At 40.6% G+C, this 16394-nt stretch overlaps 1 protein-coding gene across 3 annotated transcripts in view; it reads left to right on the forward strand.

Annotated features, from left to right (window-relative positions):
• Positions 1-16394, forward strand: part of SERAC1 (serine active site containing 1) — a 66829-nt gene that overhangs the window by 21852 nt on the left and 28583 nt on the right. For all 3 annotated transcript variants that reach the window (XM_079146768.1, XM_079146766.1, XM_079146767.1), the window contains 2 exons: positions 251-372; positions 1522-1650. In XM_079146768.1, coding sequence (XP_079002894.1) covers positions 251-372; positions 1522-1650 — 251 coding nt within the window. The remainder of the gene's footprint in view (positions 1-250; positions 373-1521; positions 1651-16394) is intronic.

Genomic DNA, 16394 nt, shown 5'->3' on the forward strand with positions numbered 1-16394 from the left:
AAGAAATTAGTTGAATCATGACCTGGTCCCCAGATAAACATTAAAGGGAATTGTGAAATCTGTTGTGAAAATGTTGGGTAATCAGACATTGAAAATGCATTTGTAATTGGTAAAAAATACTTGGGAAATTTTTTTATTATTAACTTGTAGAACAGTTTAAAAATGGGTGCTTTAAAGTAATTTGTTCATTTAGTTCTGTGACAATGATATGGTAATTTGGATGTTTACAAAAAATATCCTTTTACAACAGATTATCAGTATAGAATAATTGCTCAAGCCTGTGACTCAAGGACTCTTATTGGTCTGGCACGAAGTAAAGAGAGTGATCTTCGCTTTTTTCTCCCACCACCTCCTTTGCCATCTTTAAAAGAAGTGAGTAAAATAATCCAGAGAGCAAAAATATATCTTCTCTATGGGTGCAAAATAAGCTTTAAAGAAGTAGTTGTTGGCTAATCTTCACAAGCAAGTAAACTAGGATGTCAAACTGAAATGTTAGTTTTCACGTGAAGATTTGATTCTTCCAGATGGGCCGTTCTTTTAAGAGAATTTTTGTACCTTTGGGGATGGAAGCCACTACAACATTAAATGACTTCATGTAGTATATTCATATGTATGAGTCAGTTCCTTGATCGGAACTTGCCATACGTAGATCACATTTTTCTCAGATTTAACTCTGTTGACATTTTGGACCAAATATCCTTTGTTAAAGGAGTCTGTTCTATACCTCATAGAAGGTTTAATAGCATCCCTGGACTGCATTCCCTAGATGCCAACAGCACTCCACACCCCAAGTTGGAACAACTAAAAATGCCTCTAAATATTTCCTGAGGGTGGGGGGAGCCCTGGGTTGAAAGCCCCTGTTTTGAACATGGATAGATTTAAACATGTTTGTTTGGTTTGGTCTCACTATGTTATCCAGGCTGTACTTGAACTTGTGGGCTTAAGTGATCTTCCTGCCTCAGTCTCCCAAGTAGCTGGGACCACAGGTGCATGCCTCTGCTCTTGGCTTAAAGTATGTTTAAATGAAACTCTTAGACATGTCTATGTAAGCTGTCAGTTCTTGAAGAATAGAAAAATGAATAGTAAGATACTAATTATAAGGAAAAATGATGTGGTAAAGAATTTTGGATTTAAAAAGCAATCACTGTGAGAAAGGGTATAATCATTTTAAATTATTTTTTAAAAATTCATTTAATTATTTATTTAGAGTTAAGATGTCAGAAAGCCTCTGAGGTGAAAGTTGAGAGTTAATAATTTGCAATAGGTCTTTCAGATGCAGTAGCAGACAGGAAGATAGTATAGAATTCAAAATTAAGTTTTTACTTGGGTGGGTGCATGTTTTCAAGTCTGAAAACTTGAAGCACTAATTTATCTCTGCTAACAGACATTAAATGTATAATATATATGTATATATTTGTGTATTTTTGTGTACTTTGATTCTTTGAGGTTTCTTTGTTTTTTGGGGTTTTTTTTGTACTCAGTTGCTGAGTTTGTATATATTTTCTTTTCCTTTTATTTCAGGATTCTTCCATTGAAGAAGAACTCAGACAGTTGCTGGCTTCTTTACCTCAAACAGACCTAGATGAGTGTATCCAGTATTTTACATCCTTGGCCCTTAGTGAAAGCAGCCAGAGTCTGGCTGCTCAGAAGGTTTGCTAATTTATTCATTCAGTAAATATTTTTGAGGTTTTTTAAAAATATTTTTTAGTTGTCAGTGGACCTTATTTATTTATATGTGGTGCTGAGGATTAAACCCAGTGCCTCACACATGCTGGGCAAGTGCTCTTCCACTGAGCCACAACCCCAGCCCTATTTTTGAGTTCTTACTTCTTCCAAAAAGTTGTGCCAGGGCTAGCTCTTAGAACCTTAGAACAGCCATTTCCCCATTCACTGAAATGAACATACTGACTTCTGGTTGTACCATGCATTGGGCCAGGTGTAGGGATAACAGAGAGTCAGGTAAATAGTCACAGAAGCTTGCAGAAGAGGTACAGGTTTTCAGGCCTGGTGGCACACACCTGTAATCCCAGTGAATCAGGAGGCTGAAGCAGGGGGATTGAAAGTTCAAGGCCAGCTTGGGCAACTTAGTAAGACCCTGTCTCAAAATAAAGTAAAAAGGGATGTAGCTCAGTGGTAGAGGTGGTAGAGGGCTCCTGGGATCAGTCCCTGGTACTGGAGGCAAAAAAAAAGAAAAGGGGCACAAGTTATTTCAGGAGCCCTTAACTCTGTTAACTCTGCTTTAGAGGTCATTTTAGGCTTCATAGAAGGGGACCTTAAATTGCAATTCTTTTTTTTTCCTTTTGTGATACTGGGGATTGAGTTCAGGGACACGCTACCCTTCAGCCCTTTTTAGTTTTTATTTTAGGATAGAATCTTATTAAGTTGCTGAACCCGGCCTTGAACTTGTGATCCTCCTGCCTCACCCTCCCAAGCAGTTGGTTAAATTGCATCTTAAAGAATAAGTTGATAGTAATTTGCACAGTTTAAGTATCACCTCTCTGCTGCTTAGCTTAGATTGATAGCTCTAGCCCTGTGTTGTAATAAACATGAGACTTGAATATTCAGCCTCCTACTTGATATCTCTGCTGGAATGTATACCTGCCTTTCCTCTTCAAAATTCTTCCTCCTTTTATCTTTCCTCCTCATTAATGGCATAGCATCCACCTCATGGCTTAACTAAACACTCAGACTCCTCTCTATTTCTTCCTTGCATGTCCAGCTAGACAGTAGCATGCAGGTTGTCCCTGCAGAACATAAATTGAGTCCACTTGTCTCCTCTTTTTTCTGCAGCCACTTGCTCCTGGCCCCCATTTCTTCTCCATAGTATTCCGTCTTTCCTTTTGGCTTCTGTTCTTTCACTTCCTTAATTAAAAATCTCTTTAAGGTACTTGTATTATTTCACTTTTGGGGGGTATCAATTCCTATTTGTGCTGGCATCAGCTCTCCTGTGTGGTTAATTGTTCCCTTGCATGGGCTGAGCCTTTTGGCTGTGAGCTTGCCTCTGACTGAAGTGTGTTCCCTGGGGGACTTCCAGGCACCCTTATAGATTTCTCCCTACAGAGCAGTTTTTGCGTTGGTTCTCCTGGATGCCCCAGGCATTTCACTTTTATAGGACTACATCTTTAGGTTCATTTCTAAGTTTGGAACTTCTGCGGCACTGATGTATTAAAATTCAGGTATATCAGGATCTTAGGATTGTGATTTTTCACAGAACACATTTTCCCCCACCCAAAACCCTGAGTAACAACAGGCTTTCTTGTTGCTTTCATGGGCTGGCAGGAAGTTTTTCTTTTGGAGAGGAGGCAGCTTTTTTTTTTTTCCTGCTTTATGCAGAAATCTTAAGTCTAGTTCCCACAGAATGAGACCCCTGTGTGTTCAGATCCCATCTCCAAAGCCTTGCTTTCCCTGTGATCACCTCCTCTGTCTTGTGTTGTCTCCAATTTTACCCCCATAGCCTTCTCTTGATTTCTTTTTCTTTAGAGCTTCTCTATGTTTAAAATAATTTTTAATATATATGCGTAGTTGTCAGTGGACCTTTATTTTATTTATTTATTTATATGTGCTCCTGAGAATTGAACCCAGTGCCTCACACATGCTAGGCAAGTGCTCTACCCCTGAGCTACAACCCCAGCCCCTAAAATAATTTTTATTATACTTTATCAGCCATCCTGTATGCTGTGGAGGGGGTTTAATAGAAGCTAAGTGGCTGAGTGTGCCATCTTGTTGGGTCCGGGAGGCTCTCTCTTTACATGCATACCAGTTCATACCACTCAGACCTTTTGACTAGAGCACGTAGCAAGGTGCTTCAGTTCTTTTTCCTCGCTACAATCAAAGTGATTTTTTTTTTTTTTTTTTTTTTGAGACAGGATCTTGCTGTGTTGCCCAGGTTGGTTTCAAAGTCCTAGGTTCCCATGATCTGCCTCAGCCTCCTGAATAACTGAGACCACAGGTGCACTGAGCTTTTAAAGAGGGATATTTTTTTTTTTTAATATATATTTTTTTTACTTGTACATGGATACAGTGCCTTTATTTGTTTATTTTTATGTGGTGCTGAGGATAGAACCCAGTGCCTCACACATGCTAAGCAAGCGCTCAACCATTGAGCTACAACCCCAGACCAAAGAGGGACCTTTTTAAAAACATTAGTTAAGGCAGGTGGTGTGGCTTAGGGGTAAGACCCTCGATTTGATCTCTACCACCAAAAAAACCCTCAAAAAACAAACAAACAAAACCAAGTCAGATCCTGTCATGCCCCTGTGTAAAGTCTTCTAGTGGTTTCCCGTTACATGTTAAATTCAAGCTCTTTAATGTTTTGTGCTGAAGACCATGGACCCTTGTCTGCCAGTTTGGCTACTCCCAGGGATGGAGCCGAGATTGACAGGATGATGCCAGTAGGCAGTTACAAGACATAAAGTTTTAGCGTCAAAGGGGCTAACACAAGGAGACTCTAACACAGGCAAGGAATCAAAAGGTTAAGGAGATCAGCCCAAAGGCTTAGGTGGAGGTAGTCTGGTCAGAGCTCTTATAGTACTTCTGGGGATATTCAGCTGTTGCTGGTACCACTCCCCTGGAATAAGGTGGTCCTCAGATGTGAAAAGCCATCCTGATGCAGGTTTCATGTGGTCCCCCTCTTCTTCCTCTGCTCCTAATGTTTGAACTCTGGGCCTCTTCACTAGATCCATAACCAGCATAAAATTTCCCAGTACACACCCAAGGCCTTCCAAGCAAATCAAAGGACAGTATCCAAGGCGTAGCATCTAGCATCCTAAGCAGCCTCCTACTTCAGGCCCATCTGAGGCTACTGCTGAATTCCTGTCTTCTTGTGCTACTATCTCAGCATTTTTGATAAAATCTCAGATCTTTTAAAGAAAGTAAATAACCATCACTGTCACTGTAATAACAATGCAGTCTACTCAAAGAAGCCAATTTGCTTTATCAGTAAAACAAATCATGGTATTCTACATTCTTTTTTTAGTGGAATGACTTATCTTTTTCTCATTTTCCCTTTTATGAGAAATTAGGGACATATCAGTATTTGGTCTAGTGTACTTTGTATAATTTCCCCTTTGGGGCCAGGTCTTAAAATCACTCCAATGAATTCTAACCCGTTTTTCTTTTTGATGCTCCAAAATGCCATTACTTGGTCATGAGAGCCCTTCCTTTGGGCTGATCTCCTTAACAATTTTTTTTTTTTTTTTTTGGTGGGATACCAGGGATTGAACTCAAGGGCACTCAGCCACCAAGCTACATTCCCAGCCCTATTTTATGTTTTATTTAGAGACAGGGCCTCACTGAGTTGCTTAGTGCCTCTCTTGCTAAGGCTGGCATTGAACTTGTAATCTTCCTGTCTTAGTCTCCCGGGAATACAGGCGTGTGCCACCACTTAGCACTTCTGACACCAGCTGTGTAGAGAATTTTTCCCTACACACCACTCAGTTGGGTGTCCTCTAATTCAACCCAGTTTTGATACTGTCCATCTGGAGAAGCATTAAACCCATAGGTTGAGGTCGCTGCCCCAAGACAGCAGAATGATGTCTGAAAAAGTAATTGATATGACTTTTTAATTGCATTGTCTTGATAGGATCCCAATTTGGTATATTTAGAAACTATAAATTGCACTTAAAAAGATACTTTAAAACATTTCCGTCCTATTTGGGCACACCCCTACTTCAGATGCCAGCTGCAAGCTGCAGGTTGTTACCTGAACTTCTGATTGGCTCTTTAGAAATCAGGTTCCCTTAGATCTGAATAATTTGCTAAGATGGTTTTACTAATTTTTTAAATACTTTGTTTAGTTGTCAGTGACCTTTATTTTTATTTATTTACATGCACACTAAGAATTGAACCCAGTGCCTCACACATGCAAGGCAAGTACTCTACAACTGAGCCACAACCCCAGCCCCTAAGATGGTTTTAGAACATAAAATATCACTTTACTTACACTCACCAATTTATTATAAAGGACACAGGAGAATAGCCACAGAAAGGGATGCCAATGGTGAGAGGTAGGAAGGAGCACAGAGTGTCTGTGCCTTCTTGCACACCCTCCAGAAAGCTCCGTGTGTTCAGCCATCTGTCAGCTTCCTGAACCCTATGCGTTTGGGGGTTTTTGGAGGCTCATTATATTGGCACAATTGACGAGCAGTGAGGGACTCAATCTTTAAGGCTTCTCCCTCCCTGAGGGTTTGGGGTTTGGTTGCTGAAACTCCCAACCCTCTAATGCTACTTTGGTCTTTTGGTGATCAGCCTCCTGCTGAACCCATCTAGGGACCCTTAGCCACCAGTCATCTCATTAGCACACAAAAGGTACACTTCTCACTCTGGAGAGTCCAGGGTTTTATGAGCTATCTATCAGGAACCAGGGCAGAGATCAAGTGTGTATTTATTATTATTTCCCAATACCAACATTCATTTACAAGTTTTCTGTGTGTGTGTATGTGTGTGTGTGTGTGTGTATGTATATACACACATTCATTTATTCCAGTCCTAGAATTGAACCCAGGGGTGCTGTACTACTGAGATACGGCCCCAGTCCTTTTCATTTTTTATTCTAGGTTGGGGGTCTTACTGAGTTACCCAGGCCAGCCTCAGGCCAGCCTCAGACTTGCAGTCCTCCTGTCTCATCCTCCCGAATAGCTGGAACTTTAGGTACTTGCCGTCCTAACCAGTTCAATTTTTTTTTTTTTTGTTACTTATGCCCAAGAAACCATGGGCCTGTTACTCTCAGTAATTTCTTATCTAAATCTAGGTTTCCCTTTCTAATCTCAGGCTCCCCCCTTTTCATCTGGAAGCCAGGGGAAATTTTGGCAGACCCTATCTAACACTTGATAGTTTGGACATGGCCAGGTTCAGGCTATTTACAGACAGGGTCACCATGGGGACTTGGATGCTTCACTGTGCTCTGCTGTAGCCCTCCCAGCACCGTCACTGACTCCTCTCCTGCACTCCCATGCCAGACCTAATCCCGCACCTGATGTTACTGTGTGGTTAGTATTCCTCTGCCTTCCATAAGGTTCTGTCTCCGCATTTCCCAACATTTTCCAAGTGAAGAGAGAGAAAGTGCTTCAATGCCACTGTGCCACTTTACCCAAATTTATAGCTTCAGCCAGGAGTTTAGAGCTTCATGGTTTAAACTGACCTTGTGTATGTGTATTTGTGTTCATATTAACATATAATGTGTTTGTGTGTTAATAGTTACCACCTTGGAGAGAGCCTGGGTCTCCTTCCACCTTTTCTACCCTTTCCCCTACCTATCTCATTTGACTCATTTAAATATTTTCCACTAGCAGAATGATGTCTGAAAAAGTAATTGATATGACTTTTTAATTGCATTGTCTTGATAGGATCCCAATTTGGTATATTTAGAAACTATAAATTGCAATTAAAAAGATACTTTAAAACATTTCCGTCCTATTTGGGCACACCACACACATGCACAGATCCATCCTTAAGTAGAAATTTTAAGAAGACATTGTTTTTGTTGCTTTTTCTAAATCATTGAAGGCATGTTTACTGTAGTATTCCTGATTTTCCTCTTGGAGGGTGCCTAACTGCACCTTTTTGAGTCATGTTCTTTTTTAATAACAAAAAACATGTTTTTAATTAATTTATGTTTGAATAAATATTTTTTAAAATTTAAAATCTGTTGTCCCATCTCATCAAACCAGTGAGCAACTCCATTGGAGTTTTCATTCCCTACCCTCTTCTTGGGTGTTATCAAGCTTCCTAGATTTTTCACATGCCAAGAAGCTGGAGATCAAGGGATGGGGGTTGGAATGTCCATCTGGTTTTTAGTGATCCATCTATCCAGTTTATACCAAAGCTGCCCCCTGATATCCCTAAGGTCCTTTCAGTGTCAGTGTGCTGCTTGTATGCAAAACTTCTTACATGTAGAGGTTCCCGCAGGTCATAGCAGACAGCCCACATGATTACCTTTGGTTTTAGAGCAGGGTTCTTAACCTTTGAATATCATGGAACTCAGTTCTAAATGCATAAATATAATACATATGAGTACAAAGAAAGCCAATTATATAGAAATACTGTTACTAAAATGAAAAAAATTGTGAAATAATTTTTAGTTTGGAATAATTTCACATTTAAAGAATTATAAAAATAATACATTTCACTGAGATTCACCAGTTATTAACATTCTATCCCATTTGTTTTATCACCCCCACATTACTTCTTCCACTCTCTGTAGATATATTTTTATCTACCAGTTCACACTTATTTTCCTCTCTGAACCATTTGAAAGTTAGGTGCAGATGTGATGTCCCAGGACCTCTGAATGCTTTAGCATGTATTTCTTTTTTTTTTTTTTTTATTGTAAACAAATGGGATACATGTTGTTTCTCTGTTTGTACATGGCGTAAAGGCATACCATTTGTGTAATCATAAATTTACATAGAGCAATGTTGTTTGATTCATTCTGTTATTTTTTTCCCTTCCCCCCACCCCTCCCACCCCTCTTTACCCTCTGTACAGTAGTTCCTTCCTCCATACTTGCCCCCCTCCCTAACCCTAACTCTAACCCTTCCCTCCCCCCCATTATGTGTCAACCTCCACTTATTAGCGATATCATTCGTCCTTTGGCTTTTTGAGATTGGCTTATCTCACTTAGCATGATATTCTCCAATTTCATCCATTTGCCTGCAAATGTCATAATTTTATCATTCTTTATGGCTGAGTAATATTCCATAGTATATATATACCACAGTTTCTTTATCCACTCATCAATTGAAGGGCATCTAGGTTGGTTCCACAGTCTGGCTATTGTGAATTGAGCAGCTATGAACATTGATGTGGCTGTATTTCTGTAGTATGCAGATTTTAAGTCCTTTGGGTATAGGCCAAGGAGTGGGATAGCTGGGTCAAATGGTGGTTCCATTCCAAGTTTTCTAAGGAATCTCCACACTGCTTTCCATAGCGGCTGCACTAATTTGCAGCCCCACCAGCAGTGTATGAGTGTACCTTTCTCCCCACATCCTCGCCAACACCTGTTGTTGCTCGTATTCTTGATAATCGCCATTCTAATTGGGGTGAGATGGAACCTTAGGGTGGTTTTGATTTGCATTTCTCTTATTACTAGAGATGTTGAACATTTTTCCATATGTTTGTTGATTGCTTGTAGATCTTCTTCTGTGAAGTGTCTATTCATTTCCTTAGCCCATTTGTTGACTGGACTGTTTGAATTCTTGGAGTAGAGTTTTTTGAGTTCTTTATAGATTCTGGAGATTAGTGCTCTATCTGAAGTATGATTGGCAAAGATATTCTCCCACTCTGTAGGCTCTTTCTTCGCATTGCTGATAGTTTCCTTTGCTGAGAGAAAGCTTTTTAGTTTGAATCTATCCCAGTGGTTGATTCTAGCTTTTATTTCTTGTGCTATGGGAGTCCTGTTAAGGAAGTCTGGTCCTAGACCAACAAGATGAAGATTTGGACCTACTTTTTCTTCTATAATCTGCAGGGTCTCTGGTCTGATTCCGAGGTCCTTAATCCATTTTGAGTTTAGTTTCGTGCATGGTGAGAGATATGGGTTTAGTTTCATTCTGTTGCATATGGATTTCCAATTCTCCCAGCACCATTTGTTGAAGAGGCTATCTTTTCTCCATTGCATATTTTTGGCCCCTTTGTCTAGTATGAGAAAATTGTATTTATTTGGGTTTGTGTCCGTGTCCTCTATTCTGTACCATTGATCTACCTTTCTATTTTGGTACCAATACCATGCCGTTTTTGTTACTATTGCTTTGTAGTAGAGTTGAAGATCTGGTATTGCAATACCCCCTGTTTCACTCTTCCTGCTAAGGATTGCTTTAGCTATTCTGGGTTTCTTATTCTTCCAGATGAATTTCATAATTTTCTGCTCTATTTCTGTAAGGTACGTCATTGGGATTTTAATTGGAATTGCATTGAATTTGTATAGCACTTTAGGTAGTATGGCCATTTTGACAATATTAATTCTTCCTATCCAAGAACATGGAAGATCTTTCCATCTTCTAAGGTGTTCTTTAATTTCTTTCTTTAGTGTTGTATAGTTCTCATTGTAGAGGTCTTTCACCTCTTTTGTGAGATTGATTCCCAAGTATTTTATTTTTTTCGAGGCTATTGTGAATGGGGTAGTTTTCCTAATTTCTCTTTCTGAAGATTCATCACTTATGTATAAAAATGCGTTGGATTTATGGGCATTGATCTTGTAACCTGCTACTTTACTGAAATCACTTATGAGTTCTAAGAGTTTTCTGGTGGAATTTCCAGGATCCTCTAAATATATAATCATGTCATCAGCGAACAGGCATAGTTTGAGTTCTTCTTTTCCAATTCGTATCCCTTTAATTTCTTTGGTTTGTCTAATTGCTCTGGCCAGAGTCTCAAGAACGATGTTGAATAGAAGTGGTGAAAGAGGGCATCCCTGCCTTGTTCCAGTTTTTAGGGGGAATGCTTTCAGTTTTTCACCATTTAGAATGATATTAGCCATGGGCTTAGCATAAATGGCCTTTACAATATTAAGGAATGTTCCCACTATCCCTATTTTTTCTAGTGTTTTGAGCATGAAGGGGTGCTGTATTTTATCAAATGCTTTTTCTGCATCTATTGAAATAATCATGTGATTATTGACTTTAAGTCTATTAATATGGTGAATTACGTTTATTGATTTCCTGATGTTGAACCAACCTTGCATCCCTGGGATGAAACCCACTTGATCATGGTGCACTATCTTTTTAATATGTTTTTGTATGCGATTTGCTAAAATTTTGTTGAGAATTTTTGCGTCGATGTTCATTAAGGATATTGGTCTGAAATTTTCTTTCCTTGATGAGTCTCTGTCTGGTTTAGGTATCAGTGTGATATTGGCTTCATAGAATGAGTTTGGGAGGGTTCCCTCCTCTTCTATTTTATGGAATACTTTGAGAAGTATTGGAATGAGCTCTTCCTTAAAGGTTTTGTAGAACTCGGCTGAGAACCCATCTGGTCCCGGACTTTTCTTTGTTGGTAGGCTTTTGATGACTTCTTCTATTTCAGTACTTGAAATTGGTCTATTTAAATTGTTTATGTCCTCCTCATTCAGTTTAGGCAATTCATATGTCTCTAGAAACCTGCTGATGTCTTCGAAATTTTCTATTTTGTTGGAGTATAGATTTTCAAAATAGCTTCTAATTATGTTTTGTATTTCCATCCTGTCTGTAGTGATATTTCCTTGTTCATTCCGAATTTTAGTGATTTGGGTTTTCTCTCGTCTTCTCTTTGTTAGTGTGGCTAAAGGTTTATCAATTTTGTTTATTTTTTCGAAGAACCAACTATTTATTTTGTCAATTTTTTGTATTGTTTCTTTTGTTTCAATTTCATTGATTTCAGCTCTGAGTTTAACAATTTCCTGTCTTCTACTACTTTTGGTGCTGTTCTGTTCTTCTTTTTCTAAGGCTTTGAGCTGTAGTGTTAGGTTGTTTATTTGTTGAGTTTTACTTCTTTTATTAAATGCGCTCCATGAAATAAATTTCCCTCTAAGTACTGCTTTCATAGTGTCCCAGAGGTTTTGATATGATGTTTCTTTGTTCTCATTTACCTCTAAGAATTTTTTAATTTCCTTCCTAATATCTTCTGTTATCCATTCATCATATAATAGCATATTGTTTAATCTCCAGATGTTGGAATAGTTTCTGTGTTTTACTCTTTCATTTATTTCTAACTTCAATCCATTATGATCTGATAGAATACATGCTAGTGTCTCTATCTTCTTGTATTTGCTAACATTAGCTTTGTGGCATAATATATGGTCTATTTTAGAGAAGGATCCATGTGCTGCTGAGAAGAAAGTGTATTCACTCTTGGTTGGATGGAATATTCTATAAATGTCCGTTAAGTCTAAATTATTGATTGTGTTGTTGAGATCTATGGTTTCTTTGCTCAATTTTTGTCTGGAAGATCTGTCCAGTGGTGAGAGCGGCGTGTTAAAATCACCTAGTATTATTGTGTTGTGGTCTATTTGGTTTCTGAAATTGAGAAGGATTTGTTTGACATACATAGATGAGCCACTGTTTGGGGCATAGATGTTTATGATTGTTATATCTTGCTGATTTATGCTTCCCTTAAGCAGTATGAAATGACCTTCTTTATCCCTTCTGACTAACTTTGGCTTGAAGTCCACATTATCGGAAATGAGGATGGATACTCCAGCTTTTTTGCTGAGTCCATGTGCATGGTATGTTTTTCCCCATCCTTTCACCTTTAATCTATGGGTATCTTTTTCTATGAGGTGAGTCTCTTGCAGGCAACATATTGTTGGATCTTTCTTTTTAATCCAGTCTGCCAGTCTATGTCTTTTGATTGATGAATTCAGGCCATTAACGTTCAGGGTTATTATAGAGAAATGATTTGGTTTCCCGGTCATTTGGTTCATTTTTAAAATTTTGTTTATTTATTTGTTTGACACAACTTGTTTCCTCCTTTATTTGACAATTCCTTTAGGATAATTCCTCCCTTTGCTGATTTGCTTCTTTGTTTTTCATCTCTTCCTCATGGAATATTTTGTTGAGAATGTTCTGTAATGCTGGCTTTCTTTTTGTAAATTCTTTTAGCTTTTGTTTATCATGGAAGGATTTTATTTCATCGTCAAATTTGAAGGTAAGTTTTGCTGGGTATAAGATTCTTGGTTGGCATCCATTTTCTTTCAGGGCTTGAAAAATGTTGTTCCAGGACCTTCTAGCTTTTAGGGTCTGGATTGAAAAATCTGCTGATATGCGTATTGGTTTCCCCCTGAATGTAATTTGGTTCTTTTCTCTCACAGCCTTTAAAATTCTGTCTTTATTTTGTATGTTAGGTATTTTCATTATAATGTGCCTTGGTGTGGGTCTGTTGTAATTTTGTGTATTTGGAGTCCTGTAAGCCTCTTGAACTTGATTTTCCATTTCATTCTTCAGATTTGGGAAATTTTCTGATATTATTTCATTGAATAGGTTGTTCATTCCTTTGGCTTGTTTCTCTAGGCCTTCCTCAATCCCAATAATTCTTAAATTTGGCCTTTTCATGATATCCCATAGTTCTTGTAGATTCTGTTCATGATTTCTTACCATCTTCTCTGTTTGTTCAGCTTTGTTTTCAAGGTTAAATATTTTGTCTTCAATGTCTGAGGTTCTGTCTTCCAGGTGTTCTATCCTATTGGATATGCTTTCTATGGAGTTCTTAATTTGGTTTATTGTTTCCTTCATGTCAAGGATTTCTGTTTGGTTTTTTTTCAATATCTCTAACTCTTTATTGAAATGATCTTTTGCTTCCTGTATTTGCTCTTTTAACTGTCGATTGGTGCGATCAATCAATGCTTGCATTTGCTCTTTCATCTCATCATTCAATGCTTGCATTTGCTCTTTCATCTCCTCGTTTGCTTCTCTGATCATTTTAATTATGTACATTCTGAACTCCTTTTCTGTCATTTCTTCTGCCATGCTGTCATTGGGTTTTATTGATGTAACATCTAGATTTGTTTGCAGCATTTTCTTTCCTTGTTTTCTCATATTGTTCAGATATCAGTGGACCGCTGAGATATTGCAGATTTCCTCTGTTGATTTACAATGACCCTGAAGATTTCTATATATATCCCCTCTTAGCCTTCAGTAGGCTGAAGTCTTGGAGGAGGTTGATAATGCGGTGCTCCACAAGGAAGCTGCCTCTCTAGGAGTGGTGGCCTTCAGGTGGGGTATATTCCCTGCTAGTGGGCAGAGGTGCCTCCACTTGTTGACCAATGGTCATCCAAAGGGGACCTAGGCTGTGGGCTGAGGCAAGGCCTGTTTGGGCCTGAGCCTCTGGTTTTACCGTCCTTGTGGGAAACCTCACCCAGCAGGGAAGACTCACCCGGTGGGGAGGTCTCGCTGGTCAGTTTCCTCCTAGAGGTTCCCCTCAATTTACAGCTACTGCCTGGGCTGGGCTGCCTTCCTCTGCAAAGTTTCCAGGGGCCCGGCCCTACCTCCTGGGCCTGGGAGCCTCACCCTTCGCAGATGAATCTCCTTAGGCTGCCCCTCCTCAGAGAATTTGCCCATAGGCCTGGAACCTTCGCTCCGCCCTAAGCCTGTCTCTGTGCGGCTCTTCCACCCAGAAGCCTCCTAGATCCTGGGACCCTGTTCTGCACCTAATCGCCTGGCTGCGTGGCCCCTCCTCTGAGCAGCCACCTGTGGCCCCGAACAATCGCTCTGAGTCCCAGAGACCCGCCACAGGCCTCTTCCTCCAGACAGCCGCCCAGTATGCCGGTGCGGTCACTAGGAGTCCAAGAAACTCACTTCGTGCCTCCTCCTCCCACCAACCACCCGTAGCCCGGGGCAGTCAATCACTCCGAGTCGAAGTGACCCTGCCCGTTCCTCCTCCTTCTCCAGATAACCCCCCGGGTGTTCAGGAGCAGTCCCTCTGAGTGGCTCTGAATCCACGTGACCCGCTGCACGGGTCCTCTGGGCAACCGCCCGGAGCTCTGGTGTGGTCCCTCAAGACCAAGCGTCCCACCACGCTTCTCCTCCAGGCAGCCCCCCTGTGTTCAGGAGCTGTCACTTTAAGACCAAACAACTCACCACTCGCCTTCTCCTCTGAGCAGCCGCCTGGAGCGCTAATGCAGTCACTGCGAGTCCAAAGGACCCGCCGCGCTCCTCCTCCTCCTTCTACTCCTCCGGGCAGGCCCCGGGGTTCAGAAGTGGTCAGGGTCCAAACAGCTCGCCACGCAGCCCCTTCTCTGGCAACCGCCTGTAGTTCCCGTATAGTCACCCGAATCCAAGCGGCTGCTCCTCTTCCTCCTTGTCCTCAGGGCAGGCCCCGGGGTTCAGAAGCGTCGTTCTGATTCCAGACAGCTCGCCGCGCGGCTTCTCCTCTGGCAACCGCCTGCAGCTCTGGCGCAGTCTCTCCGAATCCAAGTGGCCACGCTCCTCTCCTCCTCCTCAGGGCAGGCCCCGGTGTCCTGAGTCCACACAGTTCTCCCCGCCACTCCTCCCCCGGGCAGCCGCCGGAGCCCCAGTGGCTGCTCCGAGTCCCAGCGCTGTGCCGAGCGGCCTCCTCTATGGCGCTCCAGCGGGGGGAGGGGCGTCTCGCCGGCAGTTCTACTTCACAAAGTTTCCTGCGTTCCGGGACCCCCGTCCCATCCGGGATGCCCCCCCAGGGGGTGAGAGTCACCCGGCTACTTTGAGTTGGTCCCAAGCGTCTCAATATCTCCTCTCTTGAATCCTGAGTTCTGGAGCAACACGTAATGCAGCCACCCTCTAGGCCGCCATCTTGAAAACCCTCTAGCATGTATTTCTTAACAAGGACATTCTCTGAAGGAACCACAGTATGGTTATCAAATCCAGAAAATTTAACAGAATATTGTAATCTAATATATATTCCATATCTGAATTTTTCCAGTTGTCTAGTAATTCCTTTATGGCAAAGAATCTATTTTTGTTTTTTTTTAAATATGATCTAAGAGCTAGACTAGGATTAAACCTTGCATGTTTTGGCCATATCTCTTTAGTCTCCTATCTGGGAAAATTCTTCAGCTTTAGTTTCTATCTGTCACTGTCTTTGAAGAGTATAAAGCAATGGTTTGCAGAACACTCTTCAGTCTAGTGTCTTACACTTCTCCACCTCCTCAGTGCATCATATTCATAAGCCCACGATGCCAGTTCATCCCCCTTTTACTGATGTTAACTTTGTTCAGTTGTTAAAGTGACATCTGCCAGGTTTCTCTGCTTTAATGTTAATATTTTCATATTTGTAATGAATATGAGATCTGTAGAGAAAGGAGATACTTTCAGACTAGGAGATTTTCCTATTCTTCAAACTTCCAGCCAGTGGTCTTATTATCACTCTTAAATGGGGAAAAAAAAGGTGTTTTTTCCCATTTGGATTATTTCTTACTCATGAGTGAGTATTCTATATGGAAAAACTTTCCTTCCTTCTTCATCCCTCCCTCCTTTCTTGCTTTCTTACTTTCTTATTCTTACAGGCTCATGCATTATTGTTGTTTTTTGCTAGAGCATGATACATTACTACCATTATTCATATTAGTGTTTAGAATGTCCCAGATTTGGCTGCAGGAGCGCTTTCAGGTTGGCTCCATGTCTTGGCACATCTGCATTATATTTTGAGTGCTCCCTATTTTCTGACTCATCTTAAACATTTTTTGCTGCAGTGCTAGGATCAGTTGATTCTTCAAGAAATTCTGGTTCCTTTCAGCCTGGTTGAATTTAGAAACCAAGCTCTGGGGTAGGGTAAGTAAACTCTTTGCTGATAATTTTGTTTTCCAACCCTTTCAGTGAATGGAGCTGGGGAAAGTGGAGCTTCATGTGACTCAATTTAATATGTAAATTTTATGTTTTAACTATGTACTAGTGCAAATGCTTTTATTGCTTAGCTGAATAAGATCATGAAAATATGGACTAATCTGTTCATAT

This window comes from Sciurus vulgaris (genome assembly GCF_902686455.1).
Source record: "Sciurus vulgaris genome assembly, chromosome: 7".
Taxonomy (NCBI): Eukaryota; Metazoa; Chordata; class Mammalia; order Rodentia; family Sciuridae; genus Sciurus; species Sciurus vulgaris.